The 22058-nt window shown below is 41.6% G+C and overlaps 1 protein-coding gene across 4 annotated transcripts in view; it reads left to right on the top strand.

Annotated features, from left to right (window-relative positions):
• fam219b (family with sequence similarity 219 member B) overlaps positions 1–22058 on the top strand; it is a 42995-nt gene that overhangs the window by 10307 nt on the left and 10630 nt on the right. For all 4 annotated transcript variants that reach the window (XM_073025073.1, XM_073025072.1, XM_073025071.1 and 1 more), the window contains exons 2-3: positions 9013–9112; positions 19883–19973. In XM_073025073.1, the coding sequence (XP_072881174.1) occupies positions 9052–9112; positions 19883–19973 (152 nt within the window). In that variant the 5' untranslated portion in view covers positions 9013–9051. The remainder of the gene's footprint in view (positions 1–9012; positions 9113–19882; positions 19974–22058) is intronic.

The raw sequence follows: 22058 nt of genomic DNA, 5'->3' as shown, positions 1-22058 counted from the left end.
TCCTCCCCCAGGTTTTCAGTATACCTTGGGACAAGGCCATTGGGTTTATAGACATAGTACATAGAACAGTACAGCACAGTTCAAGCTGTTTGTATTTTACTGGACCTGTTGCTTGTCCTGCTTGGCTGAAGCAGTCCAACCTTTTAAATTTTCTCTCTGCACGATCTCTGAATTTTCTCCCTGCATAACTTTACAATGAAAGCCATTAAATGCTTAAATAGATTGAATTTCACTTGAAACTGAATTGATTACATTCTTGCATCCAGTAGTCAAATTTTACAGCAGCCATCTGGGTTGTTAATTGTAGCTCCTCAGGTAAAATTACACTGCTTAATTCTGCCTCGTGGCTCCCAGTGCCAACCCCTGGGATTATTCTCAAATCTCTCAGACAGATCTACTTTTTGCCGTCCTTGGATCTCTTCCTCACTGACAATCAACACTGGCTCACTTCAAGGATGTGTGCTCAGCTCTCTGCACTTCTCTCTACACCCATGGCTGTGTGGCTAGGCACAGCACAAATGCCATCTATCAATATGCCAATGACACCACTTGATGGCAGAAACCCAGATGGTGACAAGGGACAAGGGGGGTATACAAGAAGGGGATGGATCAGCTGGTTGAGTGGTGTTACAATAACAACCTTGTACTTAACATTAATACCAAGGAATTGATTTTCAACTTCTGGAAGGGGACGTCGTGAAAACACAAAATAGTCCTCATTGAGGAGTCGGCAGTGAAACGGGTAAGCAGCTTCAAGTTCCTGGGTGTCAACATCTCTGAAGATCAACATTTGCCCAACATTTTGATGCAATTACGAAAAAGGCATGTCAGTAGCTGTACAGTATTTCATTAGGATCTTGAGGAGCTTTTGTATGTCACCAATGATTCCAGCAAGTTTCTAAAGATGTACTGGGGCGCCATCAAGAAGGTGACTTGTGTGAGCAGCTCCAATGGAAGCAATCAAATATTCACGCTTCAGTCTGCTATAGCTGAAATCCACAGCTACTTCTATGGTCTGTACAGTTAGTAACATCATTTTGCAATTTATCTACTTTTTAAAAAATCTGTCACTATTCAGTCGATGAAACTTGAATGGACACTGGTTGTTAGTGTGGTGGAAGAGAGGATGTTGCTCTGGTTTAAAAGCTCATCCAAGGAAGTTTGGTTTTTGATTCTTATTACTGAACACCTTGATGGCAAATGTACAATCTCTGGTAAGTCGAAAATCTCAGAGCTAGATTGCTGTACCAGAGGGGCATTAAAAGCTGTTGGATTTTTTAATTTTATGGAACCTTGGTTATCCCTTGCCAATCTGGATGCAGTGATGTAGCTAGATGGGTTCACAATAAACTACCAAGATAGGACTGAATCTTTCAAAGGCAAAGAAAGTGGAGTAGACTATATATTCAACTCCTTGTGTACAAATGTTGAAGTGCTGTCCTAGGCCTGCTCACCCAACCTGGAACATCTCTCAATCAAATGCTGGCCATTTTATCTGCTGGGGGAGGTTTCAGCGATCATCTTGGTAGCAATGTACACGCACCTCAGGCTAGTGTCAAACAGCCTCTAGACAAACTGAGTAACAGGCACGAAACAGCATGTCCTGATGCCATCCCTATCATTTCGGGGGATTTTGACCAGGCCAGCTTGAAAAAGTCTGTAAATAATTATTACCTTCAAATCACTTGTAGTACCAGAGGAACCGAAACACTGGACCATTGTTACACCATCAATGGGTGACTACCGTGCTATCCCACGTCTACACTTTACACCAAGAAGGTATGGACAAAGGAGATGCAATTGAACTGGTGGACTGGACTGTATTCAGGGATTCATCTTCAAGTCTGATTGAGTATGCTACAGTTGTCACTGACTTCGTTAAAATCTGTGTGGATGAGTATGTGCCTATGGGAACATATTGTACATAACCAAATCAAAGCTGTGAATGATCCAGGAGGTCTGTAGTCTGAGGGCTAGATCTGTGGCATTGTGACTCGGGACTAAAGAAGAAAACCAGGGATGACTTATGGAGGGCTATCTCAAGAGCAAAGGAACAATTCTGAACGAGGTTGGAGGCAGAATCCGATGCACATCAACTCTAACAGGGTTTGCAGGCCGTTACACCCTGCAAAGCGAAACTTGCCACCATGAATGGCAGTGATGCTTCGCTCCCAAATGATCTCAACGCCTTTATGCAAACTTTGAGTAAAGGGAGAATAGAACTCTAGCTATGAGGATTCCTCCAGCTCCCTGTGACCTTGTGATCGCCATCTCAGAGGTCGAAGTGCGACTGGCTTTCAAAAGGCTGAACCCTCACAAGGTGACAGGCCCTGATGGTGTATCTGGTAGGGCTCTGAAAACCTGTGCCAACCAACTGGCGGGAACGTCCAAAGACACTTTCAATCTCTTGTTGCTACAGCTGGAAGTTCCCACCTGTTTCAAAAGGGCAATTATATCAGTGCCCAAAAGAGCAAGGTGAGCTGCCTGAACAACTATCATCTGGTAGCACTCACATCAACGATGATGAAGTTCTTTGAGAGGTTGGTTATAGCTGGAATTAACTTCTGTCACGGCAGGGACTGGACCCACAGCAATTTACCTATTGCCACAATAGGTCTATGGCAGATGTGATTTCATTGGCTCTTCACACGGCCTCGGATCACCTGAACAATGCAAACATGTCAGGATGCAGTTTATTGACTACCCCTCAGTGTTTAGTGCAATCATTCCTGCAGTTCTTATTGAAAAGCTTCAAAGCCTGAGCCTCTGTACCTTCTTCTGCAACTGGATCCTCAACTTCCTAACCAGGAAACCACAATCTGTGCAGATTGGAAATAACATCTCTATCTCGTTGGCAGTCAACACTGGCACACCTCAAGAGTGTGTGCTCAGCCCATTGCTCTACTCTGTCTGTGCTCTCTGAATAGCACAGCTCAAGTACCATCTATAAATTTGCTGATAATACAGCTATTGTTGGCAGAATATCAGATGGTGACGAGCAGGCATTCAGGAGCGAGATACACCAGTTAGTTGAGTGGTTTTGCAGAAACAACTTTGCACTCTACGTCAGTAAGACCAAAGGACTGATTGTGGAGTTCAGAAAGGGTAAGACAAGGGAACACACACCAGTCCTCCGGAGGGATCAGAAGTGAAAGGCATGAGCAATTTCAAGTTCCTGGGTGTTAATCTCTGAGGATCTAACCTGGACCCAACATATTGATGCAGCTACAAAGAAGTCAAGACAGTGGCTATCTTTCATTAGGAGTTTGAGGAGATTTGGTATGTCAGCAAAGACTCTCGCAAATTTCTACAAATGTGCTGTGGAGAGCATTCTAACTGGCTGCATCACTGTCTGGTATGGAGGGGCTACAGCACAGGATCGAAATAAGCTACAGGTTGTAAACTTTAGTCAGTTCCATAGTGGGCACTGGCCTCGGTAGTACAGGTGGCCCCCGTTTTTTGAAAGTTCACTTTACGACAGCTCACTGTTACGAAAGACCTACATTAGTACCTGTTTTCGCTAACCAAAGAGGATTTTCGCTTTTACGAAAAAAAGCCGCCCACTTTATATGTGTGCTTACCCGGAGAAAGACTACAATGACCGTGAAGCCTTGTGCGGGCAGTTGTTTGTGCCTGTGTGTACGTGCCAATTTTTTTTTCTCTAAATCGATTTTGGCTCGCTGTGTTCCCGAGTTTGATACATGAAACTACACCATACGTACAATATTTCTACTTTATATAGGGTGTATTTTGATCATATCATTCCTGCTTTTACTATATGTTCATGTTATTTTAGGTTTTATGTGTTATTTGGTATGATTTGGTAGGTTATTTTTTGGGTCTGGGAATGCTTAAAAAATTTTCCCATATAAATTAATGGTAATTGCTGCTTCGCTTTACAACATTTCGGCTTGCATACGGTTTCATAGGAATGCTCTACCTTCAGATTGCGGGGGAAACCTGTATCCAGGGCATGTTCAAGGAGTGATGCCTCAGAAGTGGCATTCATCATTCAGGACTGTCATCACCCATGCCGTGTTTACATTGGGCAGGAGGTACAAAAGTCTGAAGGCACATGCTCAATGATTCAGGAACTGCTTCTTCCTCTCTGCCATCCTATTTCTGAATGGACATTGAACCCATGAACACTACCTTACCATTTTATTGCTATTGTTGTACTAATTTAATTAACTTGTTTATACTTAATAACATTCACATTTATTTTCTATCGTTTATTGCATCGTGCTGCAACAACAACAAATTTTGCGACATACAGTATGCTGGTAAATCTGATTCTGATCCTAACTGGTTGCATCACCATCTGGTATGGAGGGTCAGTACGTAGGGTCTGAAAAAGCTCCAGAGAGTTGTAAACTTAGCCAGCTCCATTACGGGCACTAGTTTCCAGCATTGTGGGCATCTTCAAAAGGGGGTGCCTCAAAAAAGTGGCATTTATCATAAAATGTCCCCATCATCCAGGGCACATCCTCTTCTCATTACTACTATCAGTGGGAATGTATAGGAGCCTGAAGACAAACAATCAATGTTTTTTACAGCTAGGTGGAGCTTTGTTGGCTATAAGTTTTCATTGATTTTAGTAGATCTTAAATGTCTCTGAATGTCAGAAACATTTTAAAGACCATTAAAATGAAGATTAACAAACTAATTATTCAAAAAAAATCATTAAGAACGCATTAAAATGCTAATGAATAATTAAAGGCATTAAGCTGAAGTGAAGTCATTTTTTAAAAAAAACTAAATTAACAGCTTCTCTCGCCCTCCAATCTGGTGCCAAGGCATCACAGTAAGGTGTCGGAAAGCACGGTTGTAGCAGCCTCTCTGGGTCCAAGCAAAGGTGTAATGTTCATCCATTACACCTTTTTTTTGCAATCGCGAGACACTGCTGAGTATTGAGAACATCAAGTGTTGCTAGTCTGTCCCACTGACAAGTTGCTCAAAGTGGGTGGAGCTGGACTTGGGCATATCGTGTTGCTGCCTGCTATTGGCACTCGAGGAAGGAGTCAGGTGGTTTGTGGTCCAACAAATTGTGTAATGGCTGTCTAAGAAGTTTTTCTTATGATTGCAAGATCCTGTTGGATTACTAATGTAGAATACTGAAAGTTTGGTTCATTGGCAAGACTGACTGTGGGGAGCTGTGTGGCCTTATTGTTGCGCAGACCAGTCTCTCATGCCTGTTGTAGCTGCCCGGGGAGGAGCTGCAAAGGTGGTGAGGGAGAGAGCTCGAGTCCATAATGGCTTGGGTTGGAACCACATTGGTGCTGTACTCTAGTGGAAGACGAGCTGGATTGCATATGTCTGGCAGCACTAGTGCACATTGAGTACTGTTGTGTGCTTGTTCTTTCAACAAAGTGACTCCAGGACAACATCCCGTACACTGTCAATCCGAATGACACTCAGAATTGGGCTATATTTTTTTTGTGACTGTTTTTTCTGCAGTCCTAACTATTCATGACTATATGTGCTGTGTGTGCCTGTTGGTACTCTGTTTTACACCTTGCCCTTGGCATTGGTGTCCTCTAGTTTTTCTGTGTTTTCGTTCTGGTTGCCGATTGGCTGGTGGGTGATAGTTTTTTGGGTGAAGGAGAGGTTGGATGGTGCAATTTTATTTTTGTGGGAGGGGCTTGGGGTTAGGGGTTTGATGTTTTAGCTGTCGTGTCCCGGTGGACGATCTGTTAGTTTTTGTGCGAAGGAGGGGTTGCGGGTGTGGTTTGGGTTTGCAAGTTTTGATTTTTTTTTTCTTTTTCATTGAGGGGGGACCTCAATGACTTCCATAGGGATTTTCTGTGTTTTGTGGTTATCTGGAGAAGACAAATTCCAGAGTAGCATTCTGCATACATACTTTGTAAACAAAGTGAACCTTTGAGGAACATTGTTTTGGTTGGCTTTATCCATGTTGAATGGCAGTTGAACTTGAAAGCAATGGATTGGTTGTGGGTTTTGACCTGACAGGATTGTAGCTCATTCGACCTGGTTGGAAGCCTCGGCAAAGCCAGCCTTACAACCTGACCCTTGGTCCCTCCCTCTGTTAATGGACTCTTGACATTGAGCACATCTTCAGAAGATGGTACCTCAGGAAGGTGGCATTTATCATTAAGCACCTTTCAGGGCATGCCCTCTTCTCACTTCCTCCATCAGTGAGGAGGTAAGGGAACCTGAAGACCCACACCTTATTTTGGGAATAACTATCTCCTCTTCACGGTCAGATTTCTGAACAAACGCTACCTCATAATTCTAGCTCTTTTTGTCATGCTTATTTAATTTTATATTATTGTAATTTATAGTATTTCATGTTTTGCACTGTAGTGCTGCCTCAAACAACAAATTTCACAACATATGTCAGGGATAGTGAACCTGATTCTGATTCTACTTTGTCTCCATTGTCCATTCGCCCCTCCCCACTCATCTCCCTTTTACATGTATCGCCAGAAGCAATAGAAATGCTACACCTGCCCATTCATTTTCACTCTTGCCTCCATTCAGGGCTCCAAACAATCTTTCCAGGTGAGGCAACACTTTACCTGGGAAGCTGTTGAGATTGTCCATTGTATCTGGTGCTCCCAATGTGGCCTCCTCTACATTGGTGAGACCTGACATAAATTGGGGGACCACCTGGTTAAGCACCTGCACTCCATCCACAAAATGCATGATTTCTTGGTGGCCAACCATTTTAATTCCTATCCTCATTCCCAGTCTGGTGCGTCAATCCATGGCCTCCTGTTTTGTCAGGATGAGGCCACCCTTGGGTTGGAGGAGCAAAACCTCATTCCTTCTAGGTAGCCTCCAGTTTGATGGCATGAACATCAATTTCTCCTTCCAGAAAATGTTTCCCCTACTCCTTCTATTCCTCATTCTGGCCACTTATCTTTTCTCCTCACCTGCCTATCACCACTTCCTGGTGTCTCCTTCTTTCTCCCATGGTCCATTCTCCTCTCTTAACTGACTCCTTCTCCAGCCCTTTGCTTTTTTCACCTATCACTTCCCAGCTTCTTACTTCATCAAAGTTGAAAGTACATTGACTATGTATGTATGTATACACACATACATACATAGTATGTATACAAGTATGTATACATTATACAACCTTGAGATTCATCTTACAGGCAGCCACAAAAGAACTCATATTTAAAAAAAGACAAACACCCAATGTGCAGAGAGGAAAAAACAAATGATGCAAAAAATAAAAGTAAGAAATGGCATTTAGAATGAAAATGAGACCTTAGATATGAAGCCCAGAGAATAGAGTAGAAAGCACAAATTACACAAAAAAAACTACATATCAAGTTACAAAGATTTCAGGGCTCACAATTCTCAGTTACCACTTGATTGTCACCATTGTCGAGGGACTTGATCACCACTGTTGTCAGGGGAACTCCACATTCCAACTTTGAAATTACCCTGTGTGTGTCCTAGGCACCTATGGATTGTGATTCTCCCCTATCCATCTGGCTTCACCTATCCTCATCTAGCTTGTACTCCTTCCCCTTGTCCACCTTATTCTGGCATTTTCCCCTTTCCTTTCCAGTCCTGCTGAATGCTCTTGGCCTGAAATGTCAACTGTTGATTCATTTCTATCGATGTTGCCTGACCTGCTGAGTTGCTCCATCATTTTGTGTTTTACTAATACCTCCCTTTGTAAAGCAGTGATCCTGAAGTAGCTAGCATCGAAACCTTTCCTGGGCTGGTTTATTGTAATTGTGAGTGTTCCCTTGTACAGAATGCAGTATCTTATTCCACCCAAGACTGCTGCTCAATCAGTGTGGTTTCTGCCACATCTTGTTTTGAATAGCTGGATCCTTTCACTTCACTTGACCTGCAAGTCCTTAGATACTTTGGCTGAAGGTGCTTGATTATAGCTGCTGAATCTGTTGGAGTTGGACTTTAAACGTTTAACATCTGAGTCAGAATGTAAGCCTGGAATTATCATCTTTTATGTTCCCATAAAATCAATGAGTATTGCCTTCAGACAAAAATCTCTAAATATTCGGTGACAAAATGTTAATAGCAGATGTGCAGTGCTTTTGCTCAATGACTATTTCAAAAAAAGTGGTCAGTATGGTGATGTGGGCAGGGGGGTATTGGTCTGCAGCCAGAGGTACTGAAAGACAGAGCCTCCTGATTTAATAGGCACCCGAGGGGCAACTTTTTCCACACAGAGGGCGGTCAATATATGGAATGAGCTGCCAAACAAAGTGAATTAGACATGTTAGTGACATTTAAAAGACATTTAGACTGGTTCAAAGTCCATTTATTATCACAGTATGCATGTAGTATGCAACCCTGAGGTTAGTCTCCCCACAGACAGCCACAAAAAAGAAACACCATGAAACCTGTTCAAAGAAAACATCAAACACCCAACGCACAAAAAAGATTGTGCAAACTTCAAAAAAGAGCGAAAAATGCGTAATATGAAACCTCAAACCACAGTAATTGAAGCAGTCTAGGAACGTTCAGTTCAACTTAGTGCTGTGTTGTTTGTCGAATGCCGAAGGGTCTCGGCCTGAAACATAGACTATACTTTTTTTTTCTTCCTCTAGATGCTGCCTGTCCTGCTGAAATCCCCCAACATTTTGTGTGTGTGGCTTTTTGCTAAGCAAGGTTCCATGTATTGGCAAGCATGTGGAGTTAAAACTGCATTCAGATTAGCCTTTGGCCTTTATTTTACTAGATGAAGCAGCAGTTCAAATGTTAGAGTCCTGTTAGTGGAAGGTGGCTTACTGTGTAAAGAGCAACATACAAATGCTGAAGGAACTCGGCACAACAGGCAGTATCTATGAATGGGAATGAACAGTTCTTGTTTCAAGTTGAGAACTTTTGAGTCCTGGCTTGAGTTTTTTTTTACTTTTTAATCCCCTGCATGCTGCCTGACTTGCTGAGTTCCTTCATTTTATGCATGCTACTCAATATCTCCAGCATTTACAGAATCTTTTGTGTTTTGAATTTGCTCTGTGAACTTCTTTTTCCCCCTCATCTCCTCATTTGTTCTGTTTAAAGGGTCCCAACAAAAACTGGAAAAACGAGACGTCCTTCAAAATGAATGAGAAGAAGCAGCTGCCGACCAACACCAGAACTCCATCGATACACCTCAAATTGCGTGAGTCACAAGCTCGTTGCTCACATGTAGTTTTTATGGGCACTAGCATTAGTTCCAGATTTAAATGGTAATTTAGAATCAGGTTTATTGTCACAGGCATTATGTCATGAAATTTCTTGTTTTAAGGGAGTAGTGCAATGTAATACATATAATGTATTATAAATTACAATACAATAAGAAAGGTAAAAATTATATTGCAAAAGGAGAAAAATACTGAGGTATTATTCTTGGGTTTTGTCCTTTCAGAAATCTGGCGGAGGGGAAGAAGCTGTTCCTAAAATGTTGGGTGCCTTAAAGCTTCTGTGCCACCTCCTGGGTTGTAATGATGAGAATGAAGCATGTTATGGGTGGTGGGGGTCAATAATGATGTGTGCTGCCTTTTTTTTTTTGGAAGTTTTAATTTCTCCTTGTCCAAATACTGAATGATTTCAAGGAATGTCAGCCTTCCATTACTTTGGGCTTGAGATCATTCCTAATGTGAGTTTTGACAGTACCAGCATGCTGTATAACTGTAATGAATAGGTTCATTAATTCAACCAGGACTGTAGCAATGGAAGAATGGCATTCTTCCATTCTGAACCTTGATGCTGTTCAAATGTGAACAATACAGTACCAAAACACAAGAGCAGAATTAGCCCATTTGGGCCATTTGAGTCTGCTCTGCCATTCCAACATGGCTGATTTATTGTCCCCCTTAAACCCATTCTCTTGCTTTCTCCTGGTAACCTTTGACACCCTTACTAATCAGAACTTGATCTCCACTTTAAATGTATACAATGACTTGGCCTCCTTAGCCATGTGCGACACCTTGTTGAAGGCCTTCTAAAAATCCAAGTAAGCAACATCCACTAACTGTCCTATGTCTATCCTGCATGGCATTTCCTCAGAATTCCAACAGATTTGTCAGGCAAGATTTCCCTTGGGAAACCATGCTGATTTAGGCCTATTTTATCATGTGCCAAAAGGTACTCTGAATCCTCATTGTTAATAAAGGACTACAATATCTTCCAAACCACTGAAGTCAGGCCAACTGGCCTACAAGTTCCTGTCTTTTGGCTTCCTTCCTTATAAAGTGGAGTGACATCTGCAATTTTCCAGTCTACTGGAACCATTCCAGAATCTACTGATTCTTGAAGGATCCCTTCTAATGCCTCCTCATTCGTTTTGGTTATCTTTTTAAGAACCCTAGGGTGTAGTCCATCTGATCCAGGTGAACTTTCAGCTTCCTAAGCACCTTCTCCTTGGTGATAACAGCTGCACTGGCTTCTTCCTGACACTCAGTTAAATTTCTGCCAAATTGTGCTGGTTGTCTTCCACAATGAAGACAGTCACAAAATACTTAAGCTAAGTCCATCTTTTCTTTGTTTCCCCCATTACTACCTCTCCAGTGTCATTTGATCGAGTTTGGGCTGGTGTCACACAACAATGAATATTCAGCTCCCTGATCACTTGTGCTCCAGAAGAGCTGAGCCCAAATGCTGGAAAAAAGACATGAAGGAATATTTCATCCTTAATATCTAATGCGTTCAGTCACTAGGACATTTAGAATTGTTTACAGAAACTGGAGGCAAATGTTGCACTCAGATTTGTGTAATGAAATGGATGGCAAAATGTTCTGAAGTTGCTGTGTTGCAATAGATTAATAATTAAATGATTCACTGTTCTGACTTGAGACAAATTCCTGACACATATATCATGCCAGTGATGTTTTCCAGACCATTATGATTGCAGAGTACAGTACAGCACACTGTTTCCTCATTGACAGGAGCTGTGGTGGGTATTTGAGCAAGAAATTATGTTCCTTCTGGTTGGGGGGGGGGGGGGGGGGGAGAAGTTTCAAGATAAATCTGATTAATATGGTAATTTGTTGCTAACAGTGAGAAGGTAGTCCAAGGATCCAGGCTTGGTTCGAGCAGAATGCATCCTTGCTGTTCAGGTTGAAATGTCAGGGTTTTATGGAAGAGTCACTGAGTTTCTTTTTCTAAAGTGTGAAACACAAAAGGAAAAGGAGTGGAGGAAAGAATCACTGTGCTTAACCCTCTTGGTACTTGAACAGTTGATACCTTTTTTAAAAAAAATAAAAAAATAATTAGAGGTCAAGATCTCTGCCTTTTTGAATTTGGTTTTTGAATGTACGTGGGTGGCTGATGTGTTCAGATTTATTATCCTGCCCTGAGCTGTCCTAAATTGCTTCAACACACACAAGATGCTGGAGGAACTCGGCAGGCATCAGCCCCTGAGGTGTAGGTACTTGGCAATTGATTAGAGTTCCAAGAAACCCTGTACCTATGCATCAATTGAAAGTACCAGATTAGTATGATGTGTGACAAGGAGGGGCAGTGGTGTGACTGACAAGTTTGGACCTGCTACAGTCATCACCCCAGGCCCAGTGCAGTCAGCAACTTCACTCTGCATCCTGTTGCCATCTATTTGTAGTTATCTTCTGCCGCCGTCCGTTTCCACATACAGCTGTGGGATTTGGGAATCACCTTTGTTCTGTTTGAAAGTGAAGGTGCATTAGGCAAGGGCAGTCACTGGTTTAATTGATTATCTCAAGTTTACACTTGAGTATGATAAATCTGATAAATTAATGTAACTGGTAATTTCTGTTAACATCCCATTACAAAAATGCAGGATGTGCTGGTTTTGGCTCCTCACAAAAGTACCAGTCTCTCAGTATCAATTCGTCTTGTGAATAACTCAATTTCAAAGTTCAAAGTAAATTTTATTATCAAAGTACACATATGTCACCATATACAACTCTGAGATTCATTTTCCTGTGGGCATATTCAATTATTATTCTATAGATTCTATAACAAGATCAATTAGAGTACAGAAGACAACTGCAAGTGCAAACGTAAACAAATAACAACAAATAATGAGAACATGAGATAACAAGATGGTGCTTAAAGTGAAATCATTGGTTGTGGGAACATCTCAATGGATGGGCAAGTGGGTATAGTCATCCCCTTTTGTTCAAGAACCTGATGGTTGAGGGGTAGTAACTGTTCTTGAACCTGGTGGTACAAGTCCTGAGGCTCTTATACCTTCTATCTGATTGCAGCAGCGAGTAAAGAGCATGGCCTGTTTGATGCTGGTCTCTGATGGATGCTGTTTTCCCATGACAGTGTTTCATGTTGATGTGTTCAATGGTTGGGAGGGCTTTACCCTTGATCGACGGGGCCGAATCCACTTTTTTTGTAGGATTTTCCATTTGAATGCATTGGTGTTTCCATACCAGGCTGTGACGCAGCCAGTCAATACAATTTATCACATTGCCTATTATTTTGGTCTCTATGAGAACCACCTCTCACTCTAAGTATCAGTCATTGGTTGTCTATCCTGTAGGTTAAAATAATAGCTCAAAATGGGATCTGTGCCAAATGAATGTTGTGTGGCTAACTCTCATCCTTCAGAGTGGATTGTGAGGTGTTGAATTGGCATATGAAATTACCAGATTAGGATGGGAGTGTTTCACAATGTTTTTTGCACAGAGAAAGTCAATTCTTCATAACCCAGCAATGGAGCAAGCATAGAGTATTTGTTATTGCTCAGTAAATGATTTATTTGTGTTCCTTTATATAAAATAAGGGAGAAGTATTGGGCTGCAATGTAGTCCACATTTGGAATCTTTGGTTCCTCATAGTGGATGTTTGGTAGTCACAAGAATTTTCTTGAGATCCTGCTCCCAGACCTGTTTTGTGATCATCCAGAAGGGTTTGTTCTGCCTGCCTTGTGTCTGTGGCATTGTTGGGCCTGCACTCAAACTCTTGGGGCCTTGCCTGGTGAGCACTGCAGGGATTACAGCATGTATTGGGTAATGTATATAATTGCTGATCTTTTATAATTACAAACACAAAGTCTGCAGATGCTGGAAATCCAAAGTAACACACAAAATACTGGAGGAACTCAGCAGGTCAGGCAGCATCTATGGAAAAGAGTAAACAGTTGACGTTTTGGGCTGAGACCCTTCCATAAATGCTACCTGAGTTTCTCTAGCATTCTGTGTGTGTGGACCTTTTATAGCTGTTTGTGCATCTTTGATGATACTGGGGAAAGTCGACCGCTGCTCTTGGTCTGTTCAAAAAGCATAACCTAGTATTATTTACCTTACATAATTGGCAATTCAGTGAATGGCAGCTCAAATAACAAGATATTATGCAGCCCGTCACTTCTGTTACCTGTCATCCATCTTTGCTCTGCCTTCTGTGGCACTGTAGGCTTGCTGCCTTTATTGCCAATGGTCCACTTGGTCGAGTTTCTGGTCTTGGCCTGTCAACTTATTGAATTGAGCTGAAGTGGGAACCCATGTTAGAAACAGGGTGGCACAGTGGCGTAGTGGTTAGCATTATGCTGTTACAGCGCCAGTGTTCTGGGTTCAATTCTGCCATTGTCCATAAGGAGTTTCCCTGTGACCACGTGAGTTTCCTCTGGTGCTGCAGTTTCCCTCTCGTTGCAAAGCCATACGAGTTAGCATTTGAATTGGCCACATAGGTGTAATTGGACGGTGCAGGCTCATTGGACTTGATAGGCCTCTTGCTGTGTGTCTCTAAATAAAATAAATAAAAAAAGCAAATGGTATCTTAAACATTCCTCCTGATGGCATCTGGAAGGAGCCATTTTAATGATCTACCTATTGACGTGTCCAAGTTCAAGATGTTAATCTTTACAGCTACCCACAAAGCTCTGATCAATTTGTTGTATTATCTGTTTTTCCTCACTTCAAGTTCCTGTTATACACACTGCTCGGCAGGAACTGTTCTCATCAATTGCACTACCTCAGCACTCAGTGTATCTTTCTTTCTTTCTCTTCCGCTCTCCCTTACATTGGCTCTTCTTTCTTTTCCTTGATATCTCTTCTTTTTCTCTCTCGCTCTCCCATTTGTCTCTCCCTAGGCGGCTGCCTCCATCTCGTTCCAGCTTCTGTCAAACGATAGCAACTTCCTGAGCTTCGGCTGCACCTCCCAGACTGCTGTGCCTCACCTCGTGCTGCTCCCAGCTCAGTTATGCTACTTTGCAAACTAAGAAACCTGTAAGGTTGGTGCTTTGATAAACATAATTTAAATACAGTTTGGGTCGTTGTTTGTTCTTCAGTCTAAGCTGATGGGGCTGGAGTAAAGGGTTAGGTTACTGAACTGGCAGGTGAGAGTAAGGTGACAAAATATTTACACGAGTATAAAGATGCTGGAAATCCAGAGCAACGCGTATAGAATGCTTGAGGAACTCAGCAGGTCAGGCAGCCTTTATGGAGGAGAATTGGCAGTTGATGTTTCAGGCCATGACTGTTCATTAGGATTATGTATTTACAGCTTGATAGCTAGTAATGGGGAAATTAAACATTACTTGAACAATGCTTCTCTTGTATTTTATAAGCAGCCATATAGCTATTTGTTAATAATGTCATATTGACTACTCACTGGGACTCCCATGCTATAAAAGTGCTGGATGAGATAATTATTCAAATATGTTCAGGGAAGCTTCCTTAATATATAGAGGACCCAACAAGAGTGAAAAGGCTTTCAAAATCGAGGGGTATAGGTAGTTGTGTCATAGTCGTGTAGTAGTTAGCGCAATGCCATTACAGCTGGGGTGGGGTACTGAGTTTCAGAGTTCAATTCTGGTGTTCTCTGTAAGCAGGTTTGTATGTTCTTTTCTGTGTGTGGGTTTTGACCCACAGTCCAAAGATGTACTGGTTCGTGGGTTAATCGGTCATTGTTAATTGTTCTGTTATTGGGCTAGGGTTAAAATCGGTGGCTTGGTGGGTCAGAGGGGCCTGTTCCACACTATCTCTAAATAGGGTAAATGCAAGCAGGCTTTTTCTGAGGTTGGGTGACACTAGAGCTAGAGGTCATGGGTTAAGGGTGTAAGGGGAACATGAGGGGAGCTTCAGAGTAGTGAGTGTGGAATGAACTGTCAGTGCAGCTGGTGGATGCGGGTTCGATTTTAATGTTAAAGAAATTCGGATAGGTACACGTATTGGAGGAGAATGTACTGCTATTGTCTGGTGCAGGTTCAGGGCACTAGGCAGATTAATAATTCAGCACAGACTAGATGGACTGAAGGGTCTATTTCTATACTGTAGTGTTCTGTGACTACAACTAAACAGGACTGCTTCATACAGAGCTTCAAATATATGTTTTAAGTGACAGCCTGACAGTTAATGATCACCTGACTTGGACTAAACTGCATGTTAGTTGCAAGATGCTTCCTCCTGAATAGTTCCTGATTTCCAGGCTTGCTGCTTATGTGAGTACTTCTCCTTCTGCCACAGAAAAGCTTTTTTTAAATAAAAGAAAAGACTGATCATTTTGACTATCCTGTTAAGCCTCGCCTGTCTTGTCAATAGAGTTGTTAATTGTAACTCGTGCTGATTAGAGTGGGGAAAGTGAGCCTCATTGAATTTTCACCAGGTTTTATTCTCGTGAGGACAGGGCGAAGGTTGCCCATTGTCACCAACTGGAGTTCAACGGTTAGTCATTTTATCTGTTTCCTTGGTTTGTCCACTGGCTGCTTGATGTTGTTCTGGAAAACTGAATGAGCAAAATATAGAAAAACTATCTGCAAGGGTTATGTCACATTTCATTGCATTATGACGTCAATGAAGTAAAGCTTTTCCTGCTCAGGAAACCCAAAGCCGAAAAGTGCCAGTGTTTCGATGCTGGGTCAGTGACACAAAAACTTGACTCCATTTCTCTCTGGAAAGATGCTGCCTGACCTGCTGGGCGTTTCTAATGTTTATTGTTTTTGAGTTGTATTTCTAGCATTTGTTACAGTTTGTTTTTTGTTTATATTAGCCATGGGGTGATTGGGAGAGCTTCTGGTAAGGTTGGGTATATTGGGTTTATTTAAAGCAGTGACTAATAGTCTTGAGTAATAAGCGCATCAAAGGTTACGGGGAGAAGGCAGGAGAATGGGGTTTGTGAGAAATAATAAATCAGCCATTATGAAATGACACGGCAGAGTTGATGGACTGAATCTGTTCAAATAACCTAATTCCGCTCCTGGATCTTATGGTTTTATTGACTTTAGTGAAAAGTAACAGAACTGTAGTCTTGTATCCCTAGTTGTAATGAATTAAGTTACTGAAGTCTTTTGCGGAAGGCCACAATGCCAGTGACCTGTCTGACCCACTGCAGCACTGCCTGTGTACGGTGAGTCAACACTGGGTTCATTAATTATGGGATTCGTGCTTTGTCTCATTTATCTTGGACTTGAGAATCACAAAATGAGACACAATGCCACAGTTGGGCAGGAGGTAAACCTGCACCTGAGTTCCAGCAAATCGGGTTCGATCCTGATCTCCAGTACTGTCTGTCTGGAGTTTGCAAATTCTTCCTTTGGGTATCCCTTGATAAATTCCTCCCATCTTCCAATGGCAGGCTGATTGTTATATTAATTAGTGACTGTAAATTCGCCTTGGTGTGGGTGGTGGTGGTAAGGTCGGGTATTTGCTGGGAACGTCCGAGAAGATGAATTGTAGGAAGAACTGGCACAGACTTGACTGGTCATGTGGCCACCACCTCCATGAAAATGAGAAATCCAACAATTTAGTCTTCATTAGATAAACATAGACCATTTAGATAGAAATAAAAATAGTAAGATAAGCATCAGAGACTCTTTTTGTCTTTGGGAATGAGATGACTTGTTTCCCTTGAGTTTTGAAGTGACTGATGAGGCCACCTAGGGCTTGCAGGTGGGGCAGAACTGGGTTTTCAGAGGGTGGTGTTGTATGCCAGTCAGGTTGGTTTGTGGGTCTAATGGATCCATGGGTGCTAAGAAATTCTGTGCACATAAACTTGAGCTTATCCCTAATTAATAGATTGAGGAACCTGTTTTTATTAATGTTCCCTTTTTATTTACAGATATAGCATGGTAACAGGCCCCTCTGGCACATGAGCCTATATCACCCAGTTACACCCATGGGACCAATTAACAAACTAAGCTGCATGCCTCTGGAATGTGGGAGGAAACCAGGGCACCCAGAAGGAGCCCATGCAGTCATGAGGAAGATTCGATTTTATTCTTGTAATCTTGTTACTGTTAGAGGCATCTGTCCCAAGACAATGGCTTCACACAATTCATGGTTTGTAGCATCTTGAGTCAATTAAGTTAAGAGAGTCCTTAAAGAATTAGCATGGATAAAAGAATCAGTTTTAAATAGGCCTCACCAGGTGCTGGGGAGAGGTATAAGCAAGAAGGGGATGTCATCATTAGAACAATTGACTTTTTGTAGGGGAGAATTGGGCATGAAAAGTCATTCATCTTGAGACTGCTCTTCTGTTTGTTCAAACCCATCTCGGTTTCAACTGATTTCCATTGATCTGACTGAGTTTTATTCAGATGATGGAAGTTTCTGATGTCTGATGGGTCTTGGGCTGTTTAGATCACCATTCACGTTTGTGATTGAATATTGTGTTCATGAGCTGGAATTGTTTTCTGAGTGAGTATACGTTACAATGTTCAGTAATAACATTTGATAGTCTTGGATCTGACATTAAGGGGAATTGTTGGAAAACGTACTCCTTTTATTTAGAGATGCAGCATACTCCTATTATTTAGAGTGACAGACCTTTGCCCGACAAGCTCGCGCTGCCCAGTTACACCCGTGCTAATGCATATATCTTTGAAATGTGAGAGGAAACCACAGCACTCAGAGGAAACCCATTTGCTCTTGGGGAGAATGTACATCTCTTTAGCAGCAGAATTGAACCCGGTTTGCTGGCTCTGTACTAATATTACACTAACTGCGAAGCCATGTGCCACCCCACATGAGTTAGGAATGTTGTATCTCCTTTGCAGTCACAAAAAGACAGATTCCAGGTTGTAAGGTCCATAATGGTCAGCATGGAAGAGTTGGGCAGAGGGGCCATTTTCATTCTGTAAAACTGACTCTAAAAGAACAATATTTCCCAACTCATTCTAAGGAGGAAAACTTGTGAAAATGCTGCAATATCAGAAAATCATAATGCTGTTCAGGGCCAAATTCTTAGTTTCTCACAGAATGTTATGGAGGGATAAATCACTGGCTTCGCAAGTGTTCAAATGCATAAATTTAAAACAAAACCACCAACATTCACTTTAGTGTAATTAATCTGAAAGGATATTAAAACAATTAAACCGTTCAATAAATGAGAAACTAACAAAGGGAAATGTATTACAGCAATTGGAAATCTATCTTGAAACTTCAAAAGGAATGATGTTCTTCATTACTGGAGGTCAGGATCATTATTTGAATGGTTACACAACATGACAGACTGCACAAGCTTTAAAACTGCTCCAGGTCTTTTGGTTCTTTTGGTACAGTTATGGTAAGGAATAGAAAAGAAGGTGCAGATTAATTAAATTTGTATGTTGAAGGTTGAGTTGATGTAAGATTAAGTGGATTTTGTTTAAATTTAAATAAGAGATTCAGCACGGTAACAGGTCCCTCCAGCCCAACGAGCTTGTGTCGCTAAATTATACCTATTGACCAACTAACCCGTGCATCTTTGGAATGTGAGAGGAAACTGGAGCATCTGGAGGAAAGTGACAATCACAGAGAGAATGTACAAACTCCTTACAGGCAGTGATGCGAATTGAACCCGGTCACTGGCACTAATGTTAACTAATGATGTTAACTAATGGCTATGCTACCGTGTTGCCTCTTTCTTAGTTTAATATAGGAAGTGAGCATAACTGGGAAGGCCAGCATTTGTTGCGTAATTGTGCTTCACTCTATTGTGTGGAAGTTCACGGCAGATTTTTATAGTGTTTGATGCTTCTACTTTGCTCCAAGTCCTTGATGTCCATTAAATAAGAAGGCATATTTCCCCTGTCTGTCAATACATGACTGTGCAGTCCAATGCTGCACTGTTGACTGATGATAGGAGTTAAAGGAAAATCCACAATGATTGTCAGAATGTCAATGCCCAAAGTTTTATCTTGGAAATCCCAACAGCAGAAAAATGTATGGCTAAGCAAAATTGAAAAATATTCTTTCAATCATTTTACCTCTGGTCATTTCTTCCTTCTTTCCTTCCTCACTTTATTTTCCCACCCTGGTTCCCCTCCCCTCTTCCCTTTCTTCTATGGTCCACGGTCCTCCCCAACAGTCCTTTCTCAGCCCTTTATCTTTTCTACTTATCATTCCCCCACCCCATCCACGCTTTTCATTTCATCTCTTTCCCCACCCAGCCACCTTCCCTCTCAACTGGTCTTATCTATCACCTTCCAGCTTGTACTCTTTCACTTACCACACTTTTAAAAAAAAATTCTGACTTCATCCTGCTTCCTTTCTAGTTCTGATGAAGGGTCTTGGCCAGAAACATCAACTATTTAATCCACTCCATAGATGTCGTTGACAACTGATTTCTTCCAGAACTTTGTGTTGCACTGGATTTCCAGCGTCCGCAGAGTCTGTGTGCTAATAGTTCATTGTGGTCCACCTTTCTTGTCCTTTTCTTCAAAAAGGATTAAATTTATATAAAACAGTCTAGTCGAGTAATTCACTGGATCGAGTGGCATCTGTGGGAGGAAAGAATTGTCAATATTTCATGAGACATCAACAAATCTCCTCCTCCACAGCTACTGTTCAATCCACAGAGTTCCTCCAGTGGTCTGCATCGTTTGCAGTCTCCTGTGTCTGGGGTGTTCGCAGAGAAACTAACTTATCGTATTCAACCATGCTACTTGAATTTTGTCTTTCCTTGGATTTTATTCATCTATGACTTCTTAGGCTTTTTTGGATGAAGCAGTGTTCTTTCTGCAGGTTAAATTTTCTTTCTTTTGCAGAGAAACACCGGGAATTGGCCAAGAGGGCCCTTAAGAAGAAGGCAATGGTTGGAGGTCCGGTGTTGCATCAGCCGAAGTCAGGGACAAAAAGGTTAGTCATCCAGCTCTGCTCCAGTGTGACCTTGAGTTCCTATGATGCTGAGGAGTGATATTCTTGGCAATTTAATTTGGAGTGAAAACTAACTCTTTATAATGAAAGAAAAAAATCTTGCAATAAGCATTGGTTGAGTGACTGTCTCACACTGTCCTTCAGTTGCTGGAGCCACCAGCAGCTACAGGGCAGTCAAGTTGGTTCTGGAGGTGTTAAAGGAGGTATTTCAGAGAAACAGCCTGCAATAGCCCAATGACTATTGCTCCACACTAACCCACTCCCATCTTCATACTTCACCTGAACATAAGCAGTCTTGCAGTTCTCTCTCCATTGTATTATGGCATTAACTCGTTGATTGAACAGACCGCACACTCCATGATGCCTTGATATTTTGTGTTATGAAATTGCTGCAGAGATATACTTGCGGCTTTGTTGTTCTCACTCATCCTCATTTCTTCATGTTCTCATTCCCCTTCCATGCTTGATCATCTTCGCACACTTTTATCTGGCTGCATTGACAACTGAAAAGACGACCTTTCCTGTCTGAGGAAACAGTCTTTGTTTGGAGTAATGCTGACTTTTGCTTGTACCTACAATAGGGATTTTAATGTTTTCGTCATTTCAGTTTTTACATTAAGTATCTTCCCTTTCTCCACCATAAACACCCCAATACCATTCCCTTTTATTACCATTTGTGGTAGCAAATTCCACATCTTCACCAGTTTCTTACCAAAGAATTTTCTTCATTGAATTAATTGGCATCTATTTTGTATTAATAGCTCCGTAGTCATAACTAAGTGGCTGAGGATTTGTAGTCAGCAGTAATTGAGAACCTTGATGAAGGCTGCTCAAGCATCTTAGGTTATCTTTGGCATGGAGTTACCCTTCCCTGGACACCTGTCCAGCAGATCCCCGCCATCCATTAACTGTGATGTCATTGTGGACTTGGCAGCCAATCTAAAGAATTCTCTCAAGAAAATGGGAAGGAAACAACACCAGTTTTAATTGAGCTTTTAAATGTTTTGCAAAATGTAAACAAACTGGAACACGTGCATATGGTTAAATACATGTTTTATCGTGTTGTAAAGTGCAAGAGCAGCTGTGAAAAGTTTTGGCCCCTTAAAAAGGATGTGCTATATTGGAGAGGGTCCAGAGGAGGTTTACAAAATAATCCCAGGAACGAAAGGGTTAATGTGTGAGGAGCATTTGGCTCTGGGCCTGTACTCACTGGAGTTTAGAAGAATGATGGAGGGTTTCATGGAAATCTATCGAATATTGAAAGGCCTAGATAGCGGATGTACAGAGGATGTTTTCTATAATGTGGGCATCTAGGATCAGAATAGAATGATGTTACTTTAGAACAGGAGGAATTTCTTTAGCTAGAGGATGGTGAATCTGTGTATTCATTGCCACAAACAACTGGCGGCCAAGTCATTGCGTATATGTAAAGCAGAGGTTGATAGGTTCTTGATTAGTAACGGCATTAAAGGTTACAACAAGCGCAGGAGAATAGGCTTGAGAGGGATAATAAATCAGCCATGATCAAATGGTGGAGCAGACTCAATGGGCTGAATAGCCTCATACTGCCCTTCTATCTTGTGACCTTAAAAAGCAAATTAAAGTTCCTGGCAATCAAGTTTACATTATTGAGCAAAAGATTGCTATCAGAATTACTTTCTAATCTAGTCCTGACGAAGGGTCTCCACCCGAAACATCGACAGTGCTTCTCCTTATAGATGCTGCCTGGCCTGCTGTGTTCCACCAGCATTTTGTGTGTGTTATCAGAATTACTTGTTCATTTTGTTCACCATTTTAAATTCTGTACATGTTAAACTGTGGTTATGGCCTCTCAGTGAATGGTAGTGTTTTTTTTTTTGTAAAGTAGACCTGTTTTCTCACTTGCTACCCAATGGAAACGATTTTAGGAAAAGATTGTACAAGTGGTTGAAGTAAAACAAATTGCTCAGCAAAGCTAAAATAACTTGACAACCAAGTTTGATTTAGAATTCCCTACTCCTAGGCCACAGAACAAATGTATGATCTACAAACAGTGCTTTATGGTCACGCAAGATGGAGAATGGCCCT

Source organism: Hemitrygon akajei, chromosome 21, assembly GCF_048418815.1.
Source record: "Hemitrygon akajei chromosome 21, sHemAka1.3, whole genome shotgun sequence".
Taxonomy (NCBI): domain Eukaryota; kingdom Metazoa; phylum Chordata; class Chondrichthyes; order Myliobatiformes; family Dasyatidae; genus Hemitrygon; species Hemitrygon akajei.
The sequence above is the reverse complement of the archived record's forward strand: the minus strand, read 5'-3'. Positions and strand labels throughout refer to the sequence as shown.